We start from the raw sequence: 24482 nt of genomic DNA, 5'->3' as shown, positions 1-24482 counted from the left end.
TGATGTACGTTCAAAGTCCCAAGTATAATTGGTGGGGACAACCTGAGTCACTGAGAGCATGCGAGCCAAAAGCCACATGCTTGCATTCGTAATTACTGTTGGAAAATGACTGATATGAAGCTTGAATGTGTGCAGAGTGTACATCACACACACACACACACACACACATGTAGGAGTGATGGCATTTCCTCCGGTTTGCTGCTGAGGTGCCTTGTCGGGTTAAGTGTGTGGGCCGCTTTTCTGATAGGTTGGCCAAAGGACTGCATGCCAATATCAGGGCATAATAACAGGCTGCCTAACTGTGTTTCCATGGCAGAAGAAAATCGTGGTGACTTTCTCTGAAAACCAGAAACACATACAGAATAGCTGGCTTTGGCCCATACCGGGGCAGCGGGCAGGCGGGAGGAGGGAAGGATTCTGTTGCACCCCATTTGGGGGCGGTAACATCAGGGAGGCGAGACATTTTGCACCAAGCACAGAGGTCCCGGCCCACTCGCGAAATTCGGTTTACCACTCCCAAAAGGAAGTGAAGCGCAAAATAACGTGCTCCACTTCCTTTCTGGGGCAGTAGTGGGGCAGACGATAGGAGGGGCTGCTGCATAGGAGGGGCTCTTACCTTAATTAAAGGGAAGGGTCCAAGCTGCAAACTCTGCATTTTAATAATGGACCATCGGGGTGTGGGGTTGCCAGGCTGACCGAGTGCAGCATGGGCCTCGCATTCAAAGAGCCCATGGGGCGAAGGAAAAAAGCGTCAACATTTTTTTGTTTTTAAAGGCCCATACCTCCCCTTTAATTAGCAAGCAACCGCCCGGCGATGTCATTGCCGAGCACCGCTTCAGGGGGCGATACCCAATTTAGGGTCCGGAATGCTGCGCTGTGCACGGTGGCACACTGCCACAGCAGAGCAGGGTGCTATGGATTACCGCTACCGCTAAGCTGCCGCGGAATTTAGCGGGAGTCATTATTGGTGCTGCGCCTGGGCAAAAAATCGTTTGCAGCCCACCCGATTTTCTAGGCCTACATTTCTATAGCGCTTTTCATGACCTCAGAATGTTCCAAAGCACTTTAGAATCAATAAAATATTTTTGAACAGTAGTCACTGTTGTAATTTAGGAAACGTGGCAACCAATTTGCGCACAGCAAGATCCCACAAACACCAATGTGAAAACGACCAGATAAAATTTCAATGATGTTGATTGAGGGATAAAATATTGGCCAGGGCACCGGGGAGAACTCTCCTGCTCTTCTTTGAATAGTGCCATGGGAGCTTTTACTTCCACCTGAGAGGCCTTGGTTTAACATCTCAACTGAAAGACAGCACTTCCGACAGTGCAGCACTCCCTCAACACTGCACTGGGAGTGTCAGCCTAGATTATCCGCTCAAGTTTCTGGAGTAGGTCTTGAACCCATAACCCAGAGGCAAGATGCTACCACTGAGCCACAGCTGACAACAACCTGAACTGCACTTGAGATTAATGTGAGGCTAGCGCTATTGTTAAAAGTGAGTTTGTCCCAGAAGATTGTGACATGTTGTAATTCTCTTTGCAGGAAGACATGGAAGGATCTGCAATAGTCACAGGACCACCAGGAGAGCGAGGGCTAGAAGGAGTTCAGGTAATGACAAAAGGCCATTCTGACTTGCTGTGCAGGACCGATTTATTTCAGCCATTCTTGATTCTATCAACCTCATTCCGCCCGAAAATAATACCAGCAGTCATCAGCCACTCAGTTGTGCATTGTGCATGCACCTGACAGCCTACATCCTAGTGTTTTAAAAGAGGTGACTACGGAGATAATGGATGTATTGGTTTTGATCTTCCAGAATTTCCTAGATGTTAGAATGGACCCTGCGGATTGGAAGATAGCAAATGTAATCCCGCTATTCAAGAAAGGCGGGAGAGAAAAAAATCATAATATGATTGGGCAGAGTCAGCACAGATTTATGAAAGGGAAATCCTGTTTGACAAATCTGCTAGAGTGTTTTGAAGTTGAACCTAGCAGGGTGAATAAGGGGGAACCAGTGAATGTGGCGTATTTAGATTTTCAGAAGGCATTCAATGTTGCCACACAAGAGGTTATTATATAAAATTAGGGCTCATGGGATTGGGGGTAATATACTGGCATGGATTGAGGATGGGTTAATGGGAAAACAGAGAGTAGGAATAAACGGGTCATTTTCGGGTTGCAGGCTGTAACTAGTAGGGTACCGAAATTATCAGTGCTGGGGGCCTCAACACTTTACAATTTATATCAATGACTTAGATGAGGGGACTGAGTGTAATGTATCCAAGTTTGCTGATGATAAAAAGCTAGGGGGGAAGTAAGCTGTGAAGAGGATGCAAAGAAGCTGCAAAGGGATACAGGCAGGTTAAGTGAGTGGGCAAGAACATAATGTGGAGAAATGTGAAAGTTAGCCACTTCGGTAGGAAAAATAGAAAACCAGAATATTTTTTAAAAGGTGGCAGGTTGGCAAATGTTGGTGTTCAGAGGGACCTGGGTGTCCTTGTACATGAATCACTGAAAGTTAATATGTAGGTACAACAAGTAATTAGGAAACTAATGGGGTAATATACTGGCATTATTACAAAGGGATTGGAGTATAAGAATAAAGAAGTCTTACTATATAGGGCCTTGGTGAGACCACATCTGGAGTACTGTATACAGTTTTGGTCTCCTTACATAAGGAAGGATGTACCTGTCTTTGAGGCAGTGCAACAAAGGTTCACCAGATTGATTCTTGGGATGGGGGAGTGTCCTATGAGGAGAGATTGAATAGACTTCCCTTGAGTTTAGAAGAATGAGAGTTGATCTCATTGAAACATATAAAACTCTTAAAGAGTTTGACAGTGTGGATGCTGGGAGGATGTTTCCCCTGGCTGCGGAATCTAGCACCAGGTGTCACAGTCTCAGAATAAGGGGTCAGCCATTTAGGACTGTGATGAGGTGGAATTTCTTCACTCAAAGAGTTGTGAATTTTTGCAATTCTCTACCCCGGAGGGCTGTGGATGCTCAGTCAGTCATTGAATATATTCAAGACACAGATCAATAGATTTTGGGATACTAAGGGAATCGAGGGATTTGGGGAATGGGCAGGAAAGTGGAGTTGAGGTAGAAGATCAGCCATGATCTTACTGAATGGCAGAGCAGACTCGAAGGGACGAATGGCCTAGTCCTGCTCCCAATTCTTAATGTTCTTTTGCTTAATTGTACATGTTCCTATTTACGCAAGAAGAACATAAGAAATAGGAGCAGGAGTAGGCCAGTTGGCCCCTCAAGCCTGCTCCACCATTCAATAAGATCATGGCTGATCTGATCATGGGCTCAGCTCCACTTCCCTGCCCGTTCCCCATAACCCTTATCGTTCAAAAATCCTCCTTAAATATATTCAGTGATCTAGCCTCCACAGCTCTCTGGGGTAGAGAATTCTATAGATTTACAACCCCCTGAGAGAAGAAATTCCTCCTTATCTCAGTTTTAAATGGGCGGCCCCTTATTCTGAGACTATGTCCCCTAGTTTTAGTTTCCCTTATGAGTGGAAATATCCTCTCTGCATCCACCTTTTAGAGCCCCCTCATTATCTTATATATTTCGATAAGATCACCTCTCATTCTTCTGAACTCCAATGTGCATAGGCCCAGCCTACTCAACCTATCTTCAAAAGTCAACCACCTCATCTCCGGAATCAACCTAGTGAACCTTCTCTGAACAGCCTCCAATGCAAGTATATCCTTCCTTAAATTTGGAGACCAAAACTGTACGCAGTACTCCAGGTGTAGCCTTACCAATACCCTGTACAGTTGTAGCAGGACTTCTCTGCTTTTATATTCTTGCAATAAAGGCCAACATTCCATTTACCTTCCTGATTACTTGCTGTACCTGCATACTAACTTTTTGTGTTTCATGCAAAAGGACATCCAGGTCCCTCTGTACTGTAGCACTTTGCAATTTTTCTCTATTTAAATTATAATTTGCTTTTAGATTTTTTTTCTGCCAAAGTGGATAACCTCACATTTTCCCACATTATGCTCCATCTGCCAAATGTTTGCCTACTCACTTAGCCTGTCTATATCACTTTGCAGATTTTTTGTGTCCTCGTTATACTTTGCTTTTCCACACATCTTTGTATCATCAGCAAACTTGGCTACATTACACTCGGTCCCTTCATCCAATTCATTAATATAGATTGTAAATAGTCGAGGACCCAGCTCCGACCCCTGCGACACCCCACTAGTCACTGCCAAATGGAAAATTACCCATTCATCCTGACTCTCTTTTTTTCTGTTAGTTTGCCAACCCTCTATCCATGCTAATATATTATCCCCAACCCCGTGAACTTTTATCTTGTGCAGTAACCGTTTATGTGGCACCTTATCGAATACCTTCTGGAAATCCAAATACACCACATCCACTGGTTCCCCCTTATCCACCCTGCTCGTTACATCCTCAAAGAATTCCAGCAAATTTGTCAAACATGATTTCTTTTTCATCATCATCACAGGTGGTCCCTCGAACTAGGATGACTTGTTTCCATGAGTTCACAGGTGTTTCGATGAAGGACCAGATGTTCTAGTCCAGTCCTAAACTCCAATTGAGGGGGAGGAAGATGCCTGTGCGTGAATTTTTTTAACGTGTGGTGACCGTTGCACACCAGCCACCACACGGGCTTGACAGAGCTAGGTCTTGGTCCAGTGGCAAGGATTAACCAAGATGAGCAGAGACCTGCACTGCCCCTGGCCCTTGGCTCTTCTGGGCCCCGTACCCTCATCTGTCGCACCTCTGCCACGATCTCTCACCACTCCTCCACCAAAAATAATTACCGCATCTCACCACAAACACTCACCGTTCATCCGCCATGACCTTCCCACTCCTCTGTACCTGGGCCCTGCCGATGTTCCTGCCCACGCTCCAAAACGGCGACCAGGGTTTTGATGACGTCACCCAGTCGCCCATCTCAAAATCATCGCACACTTGGAGCAGCTCGCGCTGGAGGTACGCCGCTCCAGCTCTTTTATAGCACGACCTGCGGAGCTGTTCTCTCGCAGGTCATGGGGCCACGATAAATCCCTTTCATAAAACCATGCTGACTCTGCTTAATTGAATCATGCTTTTCCAAATGTCCCGCTACTGCTTCCTTAATAATGGACTCCAGCATTTTCCCAACGGCAGATGTTAGGTTAACCGGTCTATAGTTTCCTGTTTTTTGTCTGCCTCCTTTTTTAAATAGGGGTGTTACATTTGCAGTTTTACAATCCGTTGGGACCGCCCCAGAATCCAGGGAATTTTGGTAGATTACAACCAATGAATCCACTATCTCTGCAGCCACTTCTTATAAGACCCTAGGATGGAAGCCATCAGGTCCAGGGGACTTGTCCGCCTTTAGTCCCATTAATTTACCTAGTACTATTTCATTAGTAATAGTGATTGTATCCTCCCTACCTTTGGCCCCTTGATTATCCACTATTGGGACGTTTTTAGTGTCTTCTACCATGAAGACCGATACAAAATATTTGTGCAACGTCTCTGTTCTCCATTTCCCTGTTCTCCATTATTAATTCCCCAGTCTCATCCTCTAGTGGACCAACATTTACTTTATCCAGTCTTTTCCTTTCTATGTACCTGTAGAAACTCTTACTATCTGTTTGTATATTTCGTACATTCCCTCTCTTTATCATTTTTTTAGTCGCTCTTTGCTGGCTTTTAAATGTTTCCCAATCCTCTAGCCTCCCACTAGCCTTGGCCATATTGTATGCCCTTGTTCTCAATTTGATACCATCCCTTATTTCCTTAGTTAGCCACGGATGGTTATCCCTTCTCTTACAGTCTTTCCTTCTCATTGGGATATATTTTTGTTGCGATATTGGAATATATTTTAAATGTCCGCCACTGCTCATCAACCATCCCATTCTTTAATTTATTTTCCCAGTTCACTTTTGTAGTCTCCTTTATTTAAGCTTGGGATACTAGTTTGAAAATCAACTTTCTCAACCCTCAAATGAATTTGAAATTCAACCATGTTATGGTCACTCATTCTTAGAAGATCCTTTACTAGGAGATCATTTATTAATCCTGTCTCATTACAAAGTACCAGATCTAAGATAGCCTGCTCCCTGATTGGTTCCGCAATGTACTGTTCAAGGAAACTATCCCGGATACACTTTGATCTCTTCCTCAAGGTTACCCTGGCCAATTTGCTTTATCCAATCAATATGAAGGTTAAAATCACCCGTGATTATTGCCGTTCCTTTATTACAAACCTCCATTATTTCTTGATTTATACTCTGTCCAACAGTGTAGCTACTGTTAGTGGGCCTATAGACTACTCCTAGCAGCGACTTTTTCCCCTTATTATTCCTTATCTCCACCCAAACTGATTCAACATCTTGATCCTCTGAGCCAATATCGTTTTTCACTAACGCACTGATCTCATCCTTTAGTAACAGTGCTACTCCACCTCCTTTTCCTTTCTGTCTCTCCTTCCGAATTATCAAATACCCCATAATATTTAGTTCTCTGTCCTGGTCACCTGGCAACCACGTCTCTGTATGGCTATCAGTTTATACCCATTTGTATCTATTTGTGCCGACAACTCATCTATTTTTTTTACGAATGCTACGTGCATTCAAATAGGAGCTTTTAAATTTGTTTTTTTACAATTTTTTCCCTGTTTTGACCACACTTTTTGATTCACCTTTACGTTTATACATTCTGTCCCTTCCTGGCACATCTGTTGCATCTTTTCTCAAGTAATGATGCCCTTCCACAGCATAAGTAGCTTTCACCTAAAGCAGCCATTCTCCATGTTAGACTCCAGGCAGCAAGTGTTATGAGCATAAGAAAGTGACGCAGGAAAGATTAGCTGGTTCATTAAGCCTGCCCCATATACTATGATGGACGCAGCACCATGACTAAATGTTTTCCACCTCCCCACCTCCCCCTATATATATGCAAGATGCAAGTCTTCTTTCTTTATCCTCTGAGATACTCGCGACACCCTTCAGGGCAATCTTTACCCGAATACACCCAGCCTTTGCTGCCATGTGTGTCACTCCATTCCACTTTTCCAGTGCTCTGTGCTCTCAGTACTCCAGCAAAAAAATAAATACTTGCATTTATAAAGCGCCTTTCACGACCTCAGGGCATCCCAAAGAACTTTACATCCAGTACAGTACTTTTGAAGTGTAGTCACTGTTATAATGTAGAAAACGTGGTGGCCAATTTGTGCACAGCAAGCTCCTACAAACAGCAATGTGATAAATGAACAGATGATGATGAGGATAGTTATAGGCTTCAGGGTGACAGAGACAGGATGGTGAGATGGGCAGAAGCATGGCAGATGGAGGTCAATGCGGATAAGTGAGAAGTTATGCACTTTGGAAGGAATAATAATGAAAGATGACAGCATACTATACATAGCACAATTTTGAAAAGTGTAGGTGAGCAGAGAGATCTTGCTGTCCACATACACAAATCCTTAAAGGTGACAGGGCAAGTTGATAAGGTGGTCAAAAAAGCACTTGGGTTTCTTGGGTTTATAAATAGAGGAACAGAACATAAAAGCAAAGAGTTCATGCTAGAAACTTTATAAATCGCTGGTTAGGTCTCAGCTGGAGTATTGTGGAGAATTCTTGGCACCACACTTCAGGAAGGCCTTAGAAAGGATACACAGAATATTTTCCAGGATATTACAAAGGATGAGGGACTTCATTTATGAGGAGAGGCTGGAAACATTAGGACTGCTCTCCTTGGAACAGAGAAGGTTACGAAGTGAAATTTTCAAGAAGCTGAGAGGTTTTGATAGAGTAAATAGGGAAAAAAATGCACCCTGGTGAGTGGGTCAATAACTAAAAGGTCATAGATTCAAAATCAGTGGAAAAAAATTTAGAGGAGCGAAATTTTTTCACTCAGAGATTTGGTGGGATCTGGAATGCTCGACCTGAAAAAGTGGTGGAAATTGATTCCATAAATAATTTTAAAAGTTAGTTGGACAGGTACTTGAGGATAAGGAACTTATAGGGTTACAGACAAAAATCGGAATGTGGAACTAAGCACAACGATTCTCTCAAAGATCTCCTTTTCAGAGCTCCTGATATTACTGGAGTAGTATCTGAGGTTCTGAGAGATAACGTATGAGTTTACAATCTTCACAGGAACGACGGGCCAAATGGCCGCCTTCTGAGTTGCAAGTTTTTATGGGCCTGAACTTGGTGAAACGTAAGGCCTGCCCAAGTGCTGCCCAAAGGACCACCGAGAGACCGGGCGGTACTTTAACAGGAAGATTCCTCTCAAAGATCTGCCAGTACCACCTAGCGGCAAAAAAATTACTTATATCGTGAATCTGGGTGGCAGCGCACGGAAGTTCCCAATCTCGGTGGCACATGAAATCCTCACCAAAGTGCCGTCGAGGATTGAGTCGGGCCCAGGGAGGGGGCAACAGCTAAAAATTAAAATTTACACACAAACCCCCCCCCCCCCCCCCATTGGAACACCTTCAGGGGACCCGAGCCACATAAATCACTGAAAAAAAAGTTCACTAACCTTTTTGTAGTGTATGGAGAAAGAATCAGACTGAATACTGTGAGCTCAAAGTAAAGTGTGACCTTAGTCTTTTATTGCGGGTCTCCAGAGTGCCTCTCCAACCTGTGAAGCCTCCTTAAATACCTGTGCTCCCAAGGGATTATGGGATCCCTTGGAACTCCAGGGAATGAGTCCTCAGGTGGCTGTACAGAGTAAATACAAGTCCACATATATAACATTTCACCCAAAGTCAATAGTGTAACTATTTACAATGTGAGTCGATCTAGGGCCATTCTTGCCCTGGTTGATCGTCTCGGTGTGAAGGCTGGTGTTGTTGAATCATTTGTTGGGCCCTCGTTGGGCTGCTGTGCAGCTGGCCTTGCTGGGCTGCCTGGTGTGTTGGGCCCTGCAGGGCTGCTGTGGATAATGGGTTCTGCTTCGTGGTCAACCGCAGTGTCGGTTGCCACTGGTGTGTATGTTGGGGGATCAAAAAAGGTAGGGTCCAAGGTGGGTTGCTCAGGATAGTCCGTGAATCTGAGTTTGATTTTGTCCAAGTGTTTCCGGTGAATGAGTCCATTTGAAAGTTTGACCCGAAACACCCTGCTCCCCTCTTTGACAGTGCTGGGAAGCCACTTGGGACCTTGTCCATAATTTAATACAAATACAGAATCATTGATTTCAATCTCGCGTGACACATTTGCGCTATCATGGTATGCACTTTGTTGAAGCCGCCTGCTCTCTACCTGTTCATGTAGATCAGGGTGGACTAACGAGAGCCTTGTCTTAAGTGCTCTTTTCATGAGCAGCTCAGCAGGTGGAATCCCAGTGAGTGAGTGGGGTCTCGTGCGGTAGCTAAGCTTGACACAGGATAGGCGAGTCTGCAGTGAGCCTTCAGTTGCCCTCTTCAAGCCTTGCTTGATGGTTTGCACTGCTCTCTCTGCCTGACCATTGGACGCTGGTTTAAACGGGGCAGATATGACATGTTTGATCCTGTTACGGGTCATGAATTCTTTGAACTCAGCACTGGTAAAACATGGCCCATTGTCGCTCACCAGGACATCGGGTAAGCCGTGAGTGGCAAACATGGCCCGCAGGCTTTCAGTAGTGGCAGCGGACGTGCTAGCCGACATTATCTCCCATTCAATCCACTTGGAGTACGCGTCTACAACCACAAGGAACATTTTACACAAGAACGGGCCTGCATAATCAGCGTGTACCCGAGACCACGGTTTGGAGGGCCAAGACCATAAACTTAGCAGCGCCTCCCTGGGTACATTGCTTAACTGCGAGCATGTATTACATCCGTGAACGCAGGATTCTAAGTCCGCATCGATACCGGGCCACCACACGTGGGATCTGGCTATCGCTTTCATCATTACGATGCCTGGGTGGGTACTGTGGAGGTAATTGATGAAGGTATCCCTGTCCTTCTTGGGGACCACTACTCGATTGCCCCACAGAAGGCAGTCTGACTGTACAGACATTTCATCTTTGCGCTGCTGGAACGGCTTTATCTCTTCCTGCATTTCCACTGGGACACTGGACCAGCTCCCGCGAAGCACACAGCTTTTGACTAGAGATAATAAGGGGTCCTGGCTTGTCCCGGTTTTGATCTGCCGGGCAGTGACGGGTGATTGCTAACTCTCAAATGCTTCCATAACCATGGCTAGATCTGCGGGCTGCGCCATTTCCACCCCTGTGGTGGGCAATGGCAGCCTACTGAGAGCATCGGCGCAGTTTTCTGTGCCTGGCCTGTGGCGGATGGCATAGTTGTATGCCGACAACGTGAGCGCCCATCTCGGGATGCGTTGGTATTTATCCCTTTACTCTCGGAAAACAGGGATATAAGTGGCTTATAGTCAGTTTCCAATTCAAATTTTAGCCCAAACAGGTATTGGTGCATTTTCTTTACCCCATTGACACACGCTAACGCTTCTTTTTCAATCATGCTGTAGGCTCTCTCAGCCTTAGACAGACTCCTGGATGCATAAGCAACCGGTTGCAGTTTCCCGAAATCATTAGCATGTTGCAATACACACCCGACGCCATATGACGACACATCACATGCTAGTACCAAACGCTTACATGGATCATACAACACAAGCAATTTGTTTGAGCATAACAGTTTTCTCGCTTTTACAAAGGCATTTTCTTGGCTTTTGTCCCTAACCCATTTGCCCTCTTTTCGTAGTAAGACATGTAGTGGTTCTAGCAGGGTGCTGAGACCCAGTAAGAAGTTACCAAAGTAGTTCAGGAGTCCCAGAAATGACCGCAGCTCCGTCACGTTCTGTGGCCTCGGTGCATTCTCGATTGCCTCCGTCTTCGCGTTGGTGGGACTGATGCCGTCTGTCGCAATCCTTCTTCCCAGGAACTCCACTTCAGGCGCCAGGAAAACGCACTTCGAGCGTTTTAACCTGAGCCCCACGCAGTTGAGTCGACTAAGAACCTCCTCCAGGTTCTACAGGTTCTCAACTGTTCCGACCTGTGACCAAGATGTCGTCCTGGAAGACTACGGTGTGTGGGACTGCAGTAAACTTTCTATGTTTCTCTGGAATATCGTCGCCGGTGATCGGGCATCTGTTATAAACAAAAAGACCTTTGTGCGGGTTGATGCAGGTGAGGGCCTTCAACGATTCCTCCAGTTCCTGCGTCATGTAGGCTGAAGTCAGATCCAGCTTCATGAATGTCTTTCCTCCCGCCAGCGTTGCAAAGAGGTCATCGGCTTTTGGTAGTGGATATTGGTCCTGTTGGGAGAAACGATTGATAGTTACTTTGTAATCTGATTCTGACGGTGCCGTCTCCCTTGAGGATTGGAACAATAAGACTGGCCCACTCGCTGAACTCGATCGGTGAGATGGTGCCCTCTCTTTGTAGCCGGTCTAGCTCGATCTCTACCCTTTTTCTCATCATGTATGGTACTGCTCTCGCCTTATGATGAATGGGTCACGCCCCCGGAATTAGGTGGATCTGCACTTTTGCTCCTTGGAATTTCCCGATGCCTGGTTCTAACAGCGAATGAAATTTGTTTAAGATCTGGGCACACGAGGTGTCGTCAGCGGGCGATAGTGCTCGGATATCGTCCCAGTTCCAGTGTAGCTTTCCCAGCCAGCTCCTGCCGACCATCGCCCGGTACCACCCAGAGTGGTAGCTTGTGCACTGCTCCATCGTAGGGGATCTTTACTATAGTACAGGAATTAGTTCTTTTGTGTAAGTTCTTAGTTTTGTACGAATTGGAGTTAAGACCGGCCTTGAGGCCTTGTTGCACCACAACCTTTCGAAAGTCTTTTTGCCCATGATGGACTGGTTTGCGCCCATGTCCAGCTCCATTGACACCGGGAGTCCATTTAGTTCAACATTCAGCATTATCGGGGGACAATTCGTGGTGAATGTGTGTATCCCATGTACCTCTGCCTCCTCAATCTGAGGCTCTGTTTCATCGTGATCCTCCTCTGCAACATGGTGGTTTGCAGGTTTAATAGCCTTAGCAGCTCGCCTGCCCACTCGTTGGTGGTGTCCCATTGTTCCACAGCCCTCGCAAACGTATCCTTTGAATCGGCATGAATGGAAACGATGATCATCCCCACAGGGCCAACAAGGTGTTAATGGCCTTGCATTCATCATCCTTGATGGTGGACTCTGAGACATCTGTGGATGAGCAGCTGCAGGTATGTGTGACCTGCCCTGTACGTTATGATTCGAAAACATCATCATTTTGTTCACAGTACTTGTAGCAGCACTTGTGTGCTGAGAGATTTGCTTCGTATTGTTACTGGTGGCAATGAACGCCTGGGCTATCGCTATGGCCTTACTTAAGGTTGGGGTCTCTACATTCAAAAGTTTGCGAAGTATGGTTTCGTGGCCAATGCTAAGTATGAAAAAGTCTCTGAGCATGTGCTCCAAATGTCCTTCAAATTCGCAATGTCCTGCAAGGCATCTTAGCTCGGCGACATAACTCACCACTTCCTGGCCTTCAGATCTTTTGTAGGTGTAGAACCGGTATCTCGCCATCAGAACGCTTTCCTTCGGATTCAAATGCTCTCGGACCAGTGTGCACAAATCGTCGTACGATTTCTCCGTGGATTTCGCTGGAGTGAGCAGATTCTTCATGAGGCCATACGTTGATGCCCCACAGACGGTGAGGAGGATCGCCCTTCGTTTGGCAGCGCACTCTTCCCCATCTAGCTCGTTGGCCATGAAGTATTGGTCGAGTCGCTCCACAAAAGTTTCCCAATCATCTCCCTCTGAAAATTTCTCCAGGATGCCCACCGTTCTCTGCATCTTTGGGTTCACTATCTGTATCTCGTCGCCAGTTGTAGTGTATGGAGAAAGAGTCAGACTGAACACTGTGAGTTCAAAGTGAAGTGTGACCGTAGTCTTTTATTGCAAGTTTCCAGAGTGCCTCTCCAACCTGTGAAGCCTCGTTAAATACCTGTGCTCCCAAGGCATTATGGAACCCCTTGGGCCTCCGGAGAATGAGCCCTCTGGTAGCTGTACAGAGTAAATACATATATAACACTTTTTTTGCAGGTCTTCTTACTTACCGTTGGGGTTAGACCTGCCTTCACACAGCAGTCCTTCTCTCTGCTGCCGCCGACTCCCGCCTGCATCAATCTAGCAGCTTGGCGGGTGGGAGGACACTTACGCGCCTTGCACGCTAGCAGCAGTCAGCGAGCGGTTTCCAGCGGTCCTCCCCTCCCACCGGCAGGAGGCCTAGAGGAAACTAGCACCGAGTGGAGACTGCCCAAAAAACTCAGTGGCAGTGGGCGGTAAGGCCACCAAATTCGGGTCCTATGATTCTATGATCATCTGCTTTCGTAATGTTGGTTTTGTGACAGATTTTGACAGACTTTGAGGAAAACTCCCCTGCTCTTCTTTGACTAGTGACATGGAATCTTTTACATTCACCTGAGAGAGCAGACGGGTCCTCACTTTAGTGTCTCATCCAAAAGATGGCACCTCCAACAGTGCAGCACTCCTGGAGTGTCAGTCTCTGGATTGGGATTTGAACCCACAACCTTTAAACTCAGATACGAGAGTGCTCGCCACTGAGCCACGGCTGACACAGATTGTGGTTTTCTATTTTTGGATTCTTCTCATCTAGTTCTGTTTCCAGGGCTTAACTCTTAAGCTCGTTGATCTCCACATCTTGAACACGCTGCAATAATTTGAAGACCTGGTTGCATCCCCACCATAATCATCATCTCCCTGATGTGTATAATTAGTGTATGTGCAACCACCACTTAATTCCTGGTTCATCAGACTTTAAACATTTCCATCAGTCCCCATTTAATTTCCTTCAGGCTGCGCTCAGGTTGCCAATCTTTCATTTTAAAATTCTCATTCTTGTGTTCACTTCCCTCCATGTCCTCGACCCTCCCTATCTCCAGGAATGGGACTTGAACCCACAACCTTCTGACTCAGAGGTGAGTGTCATGTATGTAGACCATGTATACTAACTGTATAGTCACATAAGGTGTGCCACCAGAGGGCACTGAGGTGGGAGACCTGAGGGTCACCTGCATAGGTGTACAGGGCCCAGTATAAAAGGCTGCCTCACTCTGGAGTTACAATAAATGGAACTAAGGTCACAACAGCTTAAGTACAATACTAGACCTCATGGAGTCATTCATAAGAGTAGTAAAGACATAACAACTGGCGACGAGATTACGAACTTTCACGCAAAAATGACTAACGGTGCATTAGAAAAGTTCTCAGAGGGTGAAGATTGGGAAGCCTTTTACGGAGCGGCTCGACAATATTTCGTAGCAAATGACCTGGTAGGCGATGATCTGGCCACACTGGCAGATAAGCGCAGAGCTATCCTGTTGACCAGTTGTGGGCCCGCAGTCTACGGCCTCGTCAGGGACTTGCTTGCACCAGAGAAAACAATGACCAAGTCATACGAGGAACTGAAAGTGCTAATTCGGGACCAACTCAAACTGAAGGAGAGCATCCTCATGGCCAGGCATTGATTTTATACACACCGCCGCCCCGAGGGCCAGGAAATTGCGAAGTATGTTACCGACCTCAGAAGGCTGGCAGGACCGTGTGAATTCGGCGCATCCCTCGCCGATGCTTTGCGGGATGTCTTCGTAGTTGGCACTGGTCATGAGGCCCTTCTTCACAGGCTATTGTCTGCCGAAACCACCGTCACTCTGCAGAAGGCCATCAGCATCAGCCAGGTGTTCGTGACCTCAAGCTGCAGCACCAAGCAGATGATGACTCACTCTCAGGACTCAAACCCAGCAAGTACTGTAAACAGAATGTCGCCTTTCACGGGCAGAGCTGTTGAATGTGAATCTGCCCAGGGCAGAGCTTACAGGCCCCCGAATCCTTTAACTCAGAGTCCGCCGAGGGGTGCAAACATAAGTTGAGTAGCACCATGCTGGCGTTGCGGAGGTAATCACAGGGCTCATCAGTGTCGGTTCAGAGACTATGTGTGCAAAGGCTGCAGCACAAAGGGCTACCTCCAGCGAATGTGCAAAAGAGCTATGACTCACCACGTGGAAGAGGAGTCAACAAATGGCTGTGAATCCAGCACGGATTACGAGGAGATGGCTAGAAAGGCAGCTCAGTCTCAGGACGAAGTGTATGGAGTATATATCTGCACCACAGATTGTCCTCCAGTGATAATGGAAGTCGAGATAAATGGCATTCCAGTCTTCATGGAAGTGGACACGGGGGCGAGTCAGTCAGTAATGAGCCAGGAAGCCTTTGAGAGGCTATGGAACGATCAAGCTGAACGACCCAAGCTGGTCCCGGTTCAGGCAAAGCTGCGCACCTACACCAAGGAACTGATATCAGTTGTTGGTAGTGCGGATGTAAGTGTATCCCATTATCGCGTGGTGCACAATTTAGCATTGTGCATTGTTTCAGGTGATGGACCAATGCTACTTGGAGGAAGATGGATGGGGAAGATTCATTGGAACTGGGAAGACTTCATCCCTCCAGCGATCGACGTCCCCCATGCTCAGAGGCAGAGCAAGCCCCCACCTTCGGTTGGACCAGGCACCGGAAAGCAGATCCGCGCAGTCCCCGAGGCACAGACCGCTCATCACGACTGTGTGGCGATGATCCGGCCGAGACGACCCGAATGCACCTTCCCGGTTTCAGTGGCAGGACTACTGGGGAGGAAGATTAGATCCGAGGATGCCTTCCCAGCTTCAGTGGCAGAATCCCTGGGAAAGAAGATCGCGGCAATCGACATCATGGACAGGGAAAAGATGGCGTCCAAACCACGAGGTGCAGCGCTAATGGAGCAACGACACGGAAGGAAGACGATTGGGGTAAAAGTAGTAAGGCCATTTTAAAGGAGGCCAGCAACCCGCCATTTTTGAATGGTTACCAATTTCAAGCAGTTCAATGTAAAAGTCCAGCTGTAACAAGCAAAATGTTGTTGAGTGATGTCGGGTGCAAATTGCAATCAGCCAATGTAGCAGGCGAACACCTAATGGTCGTATACAGGTCCAGCGGGCTACCCAATCCTGTAGCCTGTGTCCCTGGGACCAGAACGACGTATCATAAAGTGTCCCCAGTGCTGACAGAAGTAGACAAGCCGCAGAGTAAATGATCCCCGGAGAGCAGAGGCATCGGTAGCGATACCCTGCCTCAGATCAGTTTAACATTGCAGGCACCCGATGGCATGAACCACCACGGGCCAGAAACCGTAAACTGCGCCTATGCTCGCAGTCAGCTACCATCACCCACCACCCGGGTGAAAAAGGCGCAGTCCACAAACCCACTCGCCACCACGGCAATGCCCAAGAGCGAAGGGTCACCCGCAACGGCTCTTCCGAACAGGACCTGGACCAGCCAGGATCCCAAATTAGAGAGTGCTCACAATGGTGCCCTGAAGGAAAGCGAGTCAGCAGTCCCCTACGAACTGCTAGACAAGACAAGGCAGCCCCACCGTCGCTTAGACGAAACACTCACTCGCTCAGACTGCTTCCCAGGGAGCAGCAGTGACACTGTGCAAACGAAAAGGACAGGGAGATCACAGACACATCAGCTGTCTTTGGGCCTGCCCAACACTAGAAATAACGGCAAGAGCCCTGAGCTCCAGCAACTCGAGCAAAATGAGCTCACCTCGCCACAGACCCACTAGCATGGGGCACTGCGGCCCATCCGGCCGTGATGTCCTTGTGTACCTATACTGAGATACCTGTACTGATCATGTAAATATACCACACAAAAAGAAACGCAATTGTAATCCACCCAACAAATGTACCAAGATGTAAATGTAAAATCCATTTGATGAACTTGAATGCAATTTACATGTAACGGGCCATTAGCATGATCTCTGTGTGGGAGGGAGAATGGAGTAGTCATGGACTCATAACCAGAAACCACTGGGACCTCCTTTGGCAACAAATCTCACTACCAACCCATCCAAGCTAGAAGCAACCCTCCAATGGTCAACCATGAAGAGCAAAGCCCAGGTCACCGTCAATGTACGAGTCAATTTAGACCTGTATTTAGACCATGTATACAAACTGTATAGTCACATAAGATGTGCCACCAGAGGGCACTGCGGTGGGAGACCTGAGGGTCACCTGCATAGGTGTGTAGGGCCCAGTATAAAAGGCTGCCCACCATGCTTGTGCCTCATTCTGGAGTTACAATAAATGGGACTAAGGTCACAATAGCTCACGTACAATACTAGACCTCGTGGAGTCATTCATAAAAGTATTAAAGACATAACAGTGAGAGTGCTACTCATTGAGCCACAGTTGATACTATCCACTCTGCCTGTGGATAAATGAAACATGGGTGTTTCATAAAGACCTGTTCTGGGAACTCTAAACATCACAATATTTGTGAATGATTTGGAATAAGCTGAGGGAGCTGACTGAGTCATTTGAATGAGCGCTGGATCGCTATCTCTTGGGCAAAGGGATGGACAGCCACAGAGATAACAAGAGCACTGCTTGATTTTTCCCCCCTAGTGAAGACATGGAGAGGATCCTGTTCTCATATTTAAGCAACAGTAAGTGGTCATGGGGAGTTGGGGGAGGAGTGTATGATCAAATAAACATGCATGGACTCTAGATGGAGTGAGCTTGATGGGCCAAATGACCTCCTTTTACTCCGTACTGTCTAATACTCTTTGCAACTGTGTAGTGTGCTGCACTGATACAGCATTGCCCTCTCTTCTGCACTGCCCTACAACGCAAGGTTGGAAGAACAGGAGGTGGAGGGAGGTAGCATTTGCTGGTCTGTCAAGGTACATAGAATTTACAGCACAGAAGCATGTTATTCGTCCCAACTGGTCGACATTTATGCTGAACACGAGCCTCCTCTCACCCTAACTACAAGACATGAGGCAGAAGAAAGAGTTAACCAGTGAGAATGCTCCATAGTATACCCTTCATACAGTTGTAACTCTTATGATTTGAACTCCCAAAGTGGCTGAGGGTCTAAGGGAGCACTTCAGGGCTCCACTGGCATGACAACAATTATCCAAATGTGTTCTCAGAAAGTAGACGACACCAGCAAGGGTACATTTATTGTTCAGCCCCAATTGCCCCAGCTTGCAGGGCCACCCGAGGGATTGGAATTACTTGTAGGCCAGACAAGGTAGGGGTGACATTTGTCGAACCAGTTGAGTTTTTCAGGCAGCTTATATCGTCATTTTTTTCCATGTTAGCCAACAAATTGCTAGATTTAAAAACAGAAAATGCTGGAAACACTCAGTGGACGAAATTGCTCTCCACCTCAAGCGGGGTGCACCGACCATTATTTAAGATTTTTCTCCCCCCTGCCCCCCCAATCCATGGTCCGTGTTTTCAGATCCAAGTTGATTTTTTCGGTCAGAGCGGTGGGTCGGAGCCATTGTCATTATGTTGCGTCACACCTTCCCGCCCCTTCAGTTAAAGGGCCAGTGGCCCGGTACCCAAGAGCGGGTGCCGGCTGCCTGTTGATGGCCTGACTGAATCCATGGCCACCATTGTCGGGCTGACCTGGCAGTCGGCCGACAATTAAAATAAGATGGCGACCGCTGCAACGCGCCCTCCGCATGGGGCAATTTCCCACGGGGGTCAGAAAGGGGGTCGCCGCCAGTTGGTAAGAGGCCAGCACGTGCCTGATGGGGTGGGAAAACGGGTGGGGCGGAAACCTGTTCCTGTCGCTCCTGGCCCGGGGGCCATTTCAGATGGGTCAGCCCATCCGTCTTTCTCCGGTCGGTAAGGCCATACCACTCAGCTTATAGAGGGGGGAAATTTGGACCCCTCAGCATCTGCGGAGAGAAAAGCAGAGTTAATGTTCTGACGAAAGGTCATCGACCTGAAACGGTAACTCTGTTTTTCTCTCCATGGATGCTGCCTGACCTGCTGAGTAAGAACATAAGAATTAAGAGCAGGAGTAGGCCATATGGCCTCTCAAACCTCCTCCGCCATTCAGTAAGATAATCGCTGACCTTTGACCTCAACTCCACTTTCCTTCCCTATCCCCATATCCCTTGATTCATTTAGATTCCAAAAACCTATCTATCTCAGCCTTGAATACACTCAACGACTGAGACAGCTCTTTGGGGCAGAGAATTCCAAAGCTTCATAACCCTCTGAGTAAAGAAATTACATAGAAACATAGAAAATAGGTGCAGGAGTAGGCCATTCGGCCCTTCGAACCTGCACCACCATTCAATAAGATCATGGCTGATCATTCACTTCAGTATCCCTTTCCTGCTTTCTCTCTAAAACCCTTGATTCCTTTAGTGGTAAGGGCCATATCTAACTCCCTCTTGAATATATCCAATGAACTGGCATCAACAACTCTCTGCGGTAGGGAATTAGGGAATTCCACAGGTTAACAACTCTCTGAGTGAAGAAGTTTCTCCTCATCTCGGTCCTAAATGGCTTACCCCTTATCCTTAGACTATGTCCCCTGGTCCTGGATTTCCCCAACATCGGGAATATTCTAACCTATCCTGGACATCGAACTGTTCAGTCCCGTCAGAATTTTATATGTTTCTATGAGATCTCCTCTCATCCTTCTAAACTCCAGAGAATACAGGCCCAGTCGATCAAGTCTCTCCTCATATGTCAGTCCTGCCATCCCGGGAATCAATCTGGTGAACCTTCGCTGCGCTCCCTCAATAGCAAGAACATCCTTCCTCAGATTAGGAGACCAAAACTGAGCACAATACTCCAGGTGAGGCCTCACCAAGGCCCTGTACAACTGCAGTAAGACCTCCCTGCTCCTATACTCAAATCCCCTAGCTATGAAGGCCAAAATACCATTTGCCTTTTTCACCACCTGCTGTACCTGCATGCCAACTTTCAATGCCTGATGTACCATGACACCCAGGTCTCGTTGCACCTCCCCTTTTCCTAATCTGCCGCCATTCAGATAATGTTCTGCCTTCGTGTTTTTGCCACCAAAGTGGATAACCTCATATTTATCCACATCTGCCATGCATTTGCCCACTCACTTAACCTGTCCAAGTCACCTTGCAGCCTCTTAGCATCCTCCTCACAGCTCACACCGCCACCTAGCTTAGTGTCATCTGCAAACTTGGAGATATTACACTCAATTCCTTCATCTAAATCATTAATGTATATTGTAAATAGCTGGAGTTCCAGCACTGAGCCTTGTGGCACCCCACTAGTCACTGCCTGCCATTCTGAAAAGGACCCGTTTATCCCAACCCTCTGTTTCCTGTCTGCCAACCAGTTCTTTATCCACGTCAGTACATTACCCCCAATACCATGTGCTTTAATTTTGCACAACAATCTCTTGTGTGGGACCTTGTCAAAAGCCTTTTGAATGTACAAATACACCACATCCACTGGTTCTCCCTTGTCCACTCTATCAGTTACATCCTCAAAAAATTCTAGAAGATTTGTCAAGCATGATTTCCCTTTCATAAATCCATGCTGACTTGGACCGATCCTATCACTGCTTTCCAAATGCGTTGCTATTTCATCTTTAATAATTGATTCCAACATTTTCCCCACCACTGATGTCAGGCTAAGTGGTCTATAATTACCCGTTTTCTCTCTCCCTCCTTTCTTAAAAAGTGATGTTACATTAGCTATCCTCCAGTACACAGGAACTGATCCAGAGTCGATAGACTGTTGGTAAATAATCACCAATGCATCCACTATTTCTAGGGCCTCTTCCTTAAGTATTCTGGGATGCAGATATCAGGCCCCGGGAATTTATCTTACTTCAATCCCATCAATTTCCCTAATACAATTTCCCACCTAATAAGGATTTCCTTCAGTTCCTCCTTCTCACTAAATCCCATCTCAGTCTTAAATGCCGACTCCTTTTCCTGAGACTATGCCCCCTAGTTCTAGACTCTCCAGCCAGGGGAAGCAACCTCTCAGCATCTACCCTGTCAATCTCCCTCAGAATCTTATACGTTTCAATGTGATCACACCTCATTCTTCTAAACTCTAGAGAGTATAGGCCCCATCTACTCAACCAAAGGAACCTTCTTCCAAAAAAAGAAAAATGAGCGAAGTTTTGTTGCTCAATCCCAGCTTCCAGCTTTCTCCACTGCTTGGCGCAGTTCAAAACGGAACCTTGGGGAAACAGACAGGAAGATAAGCTGTTCTGTAGTGAGTTTTTAAGAAGACGTTTTTTCAGATGAATACTTCAGACTTAGGCCAATCGTTGTTGGACAAAATCCTGGTGAATGCCATTAAAAGGTACGGTGATGATTCAGCCAAAGTCCTTGCAAATAGACTATTCATTTTCAGTACTAAGTACAATGGGGCAGAAATGACCATTTCAGGCAGTTGTTGAAGAATGGCGCATCACTTTTAAATGCCTTGTAACATCACATTTAATTTTCTTCTTATCTATAGGGGTACCCGGGAGTACCTGGACTACCGGGAGTTCCTGGATTGAAGGTGAGGAGTTCATCCTTACAGCCACAGGAGCATGAGGCTAGGTTTCCTGATTGAGACTTTTGTTAATCCTCGCTATCTATTATTTGCAAACAACCTGGTTCGTTGACGTACATGTGTCTGTTGGGGTGAATGGACAGCAACTGAGGCAGAAGCCTTAACTGTGATGAACTGGGTCCATTGGGGTTCTTGATGAAAAAGAAAGATAGAAAAGAAAGAACTTGCATTTATATAACACCTTTCACGACCTCAGTACTTCTCAAAGCATGTGACAGCCAAAGAAGTACATTTGGATGGGTAACCACTGTTGTAATGTAGGAAATGCAGCAACCAATCTGTGCCCAGTGAGGTCCAACAAACAGCAATAAGACAAATGACAAGGTCACCTGTTTTTAATGATGTTGGTTGAGGGATAAATATTAGCCAAGACACTGGGGATAACTCCCCTGCTCATCTTCGAAATAGTGCCATGGGATCATTTATGTCCACCTGAGAGGTTTAATGCCTCATCCGAAAGAAGGCACCTCCGACAGTGCATCACTCCCTCAGTCTCTGGAGTCGAGACTTGAACCCATGACCTTCTGACTCAGAAGCGAGAGTGCTACCACTAAGAGAGAGTTTTGTTTAGTTAGATTGGCTGGGAACACACCTCACCATCTAATTGTACCAAATAGAAAGAGTCACTTGCATTACATATAAGCTGGGACCACTCCAGCTCGGAGCCATGCGATGTAGCACTTGTCTCACTGGAAAGTTGGCCATGGATTCAGTATTCCACCATCCGCCGCTCTCCCAATATTCCAGTTTATAATGTTAGTGGCTGAAAACTTGGGGGAGCCACAGATCGGGCATACTAACTTCCAGGTTTCACTTGCTGATCTGCCCTCCTTATTGAGCGAGGCCCTGCAACAAGAAGCTAACTGGTAAACCTTATCTCACTGCATCTGCTTTAGTGCTTGCAAAGCTTGTAATTATCTATCCAATTGTGGGAAGGGTTGTCACACATCAGGGTGGCCTCCAAAATCAAAACTAAGTAATAGTTACAAATTGTTTGTACAAGTAGCTAAAACATAAATAATGAGAGTGGGTGCACATTACTTCAGAATTAAGTGGAATAAAATTGATCCATGCTAACCTTTCTCTTAGTTAATTGGGGAGTCTAGAACAAGAGATTATGACCTTAAAGTTAGAGTTCTGCCGTTCAGGGGTGAAGTCAGGACGGGCTTCTTCACACAAAGGGTAGAGGAAATCTGGAACTCCCCCCAAAAAAGCTGTTGAGGCTGGGGGTCAATTGAAAATATCAAACCTGAGATTGATAGATTTTTGTTGGGTAAGGGTATTAAGGGATATGGAACCAAGGCGGGTATATGGAGTTGAGATACAGATCAGTCAAAATTTAATTGAATGGCGGAATTCTGTATCCCAGAGTAGTTAAGGAGGTGGCTTTGGAAATAGCGGATGCATTGACAGTCATTTTCCAACATTCCATAGACTGGATCAGTTCCTATGGACTGGAGGGTAGCCAATGTATAACCCCACTTTTTTTTTTAAAAAAAGGAGGGAGAGAGAAAGCAGGGAATTATAGACCGGTCAGCCTGACATCAGTAGTGGGGAAATTGACGGAATCAATTATTAGGGATGTCATAGCAGCGCGTTTGGAAAGAGGTGACATGATAGGTCCAAGTCAGCATGGATTTGTGAAAGGGAAATCATGCTTGACAAATCTTCTGAAATTTTTTGAGAATGTTTCCAGTAGAGTGGACAAGGGAGAACCAGTTGATGTGGTGTATTTGGACTTTCAGAAGGCTTTCGACAAAGTCTCACACAAGAGATTAGTGTGCAAAGTTAAAGCACATGGGATTGGGGGTAGTGTGCTGACGTGGATTGAAAACTAATTGGCAGACAGGAAGCAAAGAGTAGGAGTAAATGAGTACTTTTCAGAATGGCGGGCAGTGACTAGTGGGGTACCGCAAGGTTCTGTGCTGGGGTCCCAGCTGTTTACATTGTACATTAATGATTTAGACGAGAGGATTAAATGTAGTATCTCCAAATTTGCAGATGACACTAAGTTGGGTGGCAGTGTGAGCTGCGAGGAGGATGCTATGCCGCTGCAGAGTGACATGGATAGGTTAGGTGAGTGGGCAAATGCATGGCAGATGAAGTATAATGTGGATAAATGTGAGGTTGTCCACTTTGGTGGTAAAAACAGAGACACAGACTATTATCTGAATGGTGACAGATTAGGAAAAGGGGAGGTGCAGCGAGACCTGGGTGTCATAGTACATCAGTCATTGAAGGTTGGCATGCAGGTACAGCAGGCGGTTAAGAAAGCAAATGGCATGTTGGCCTTCATAGCGAGGGGATTTGAGTACAGGGGCAGGGAGGTGTTACTACAGTTGTACAGGGCCTTGGTGAGGCCACACCTGGAGTATTGTGTACAGTTTTGGTCTCCTAACTTGAGGAAGGACATTCTTGCTATTGAGGGAGTGCAGCGAAGGTTCACCAGACTGATTCCCGGGATGGCGGGACTGACATATCAAGAAAGACTGCATCAACTGGGCTTGTATTCACTGGAGTTCAGAAGAATGAGAGGGGACTTCATAGAAACGTTTAAAATTCTGACGGGTTTAGACAGGTTAGATGCAGGAAGAATGTTCCCAATGTTGGGGAAGTCCAGAATAAGGGGTCACAGTCTAAGGATAAGGAGTAAGCCATTTAGGACCGAGATGAGGAGAAACCTCTTCACCCAGAGAGTGGTGAACCTGTGGAATTCTCTACCACAGAAAGTTGTTGAGGCCAATTCACTAAATATATTCAAAAAGGAGTTAGATGAAGTCCTTACTACTCGGGGGATCAAGGGGTATGGCGAGAAAGCAGGAATGGGGTACTAAAGTTGCATGTTCAGCCATGAACTCATTGAATGGCGGTGCAGGCTCGAAGGGCCGAATGGCCTACTCCTGCACCTATTTTCTATGTTTCTGTGTTTCTAACAATCTCGAGAGACTGAATGATCTTCTCTTCCTATGTTCCTGATGGCCTGTTTTTTTTTCTTCTTCATTAGGGCGAGCTAGGTATCAAAGGAGAACAGGTGAGTCCTGACTATTTGAGATGTCT

The 24482-nt window shown here is 46.5% G+C and overlaps 1 protein-coding gene across 4 annotated transcripts in view; it reads left to right on the top strand.

Moving 5' to 3' along the window:
- col18a1a (collagen type XVIII alpha 1 chain a) overlaps positions 1–24482 on the top strand; it is a 468959-nt gene that overhangs the window by 358876 nt on the left and 85601 nt on the right. For all 4 annotated transcript variants that reach the window (XM_070876137.1, XM_070876138.1, XM_070876136.1 and 1 more), the window contains 3 exons: positions 1549–1614; positions 21327–21371; positions 24430–24456. In XM_070876137.1, the coding sequence (XP_070732238.1) occupies positions 1549–1614; positions 21327–21371; positions 24430–24456 (138 nt within the window). The remainder of the gene's footprint in view (positions 1–1548; positions 1615–21326; positions 21372–24429; positions 24457–24482) is intronic.

This window comes from Pristiophorus japonicus, chromosome 3 (assembly GCF_044704955.1).
Source record: "Pristiophorus japonicus isolate sPriJap1 chromosome 3, sPriJap1.hap1, whole genome shotgun sequence".
Classification (NCBI taxonomy): domain Eukaryota; kingdom Metazoa; phylum Chordata; class Chondrichthyes; family Pristiophoridae; genus Pristiophorus; species Pristiophorus japonicus.
Note: the sequence above shows the minus strand (reverse complement) of the source record. Positions and strands in the feature narration are given on the sequence as shown.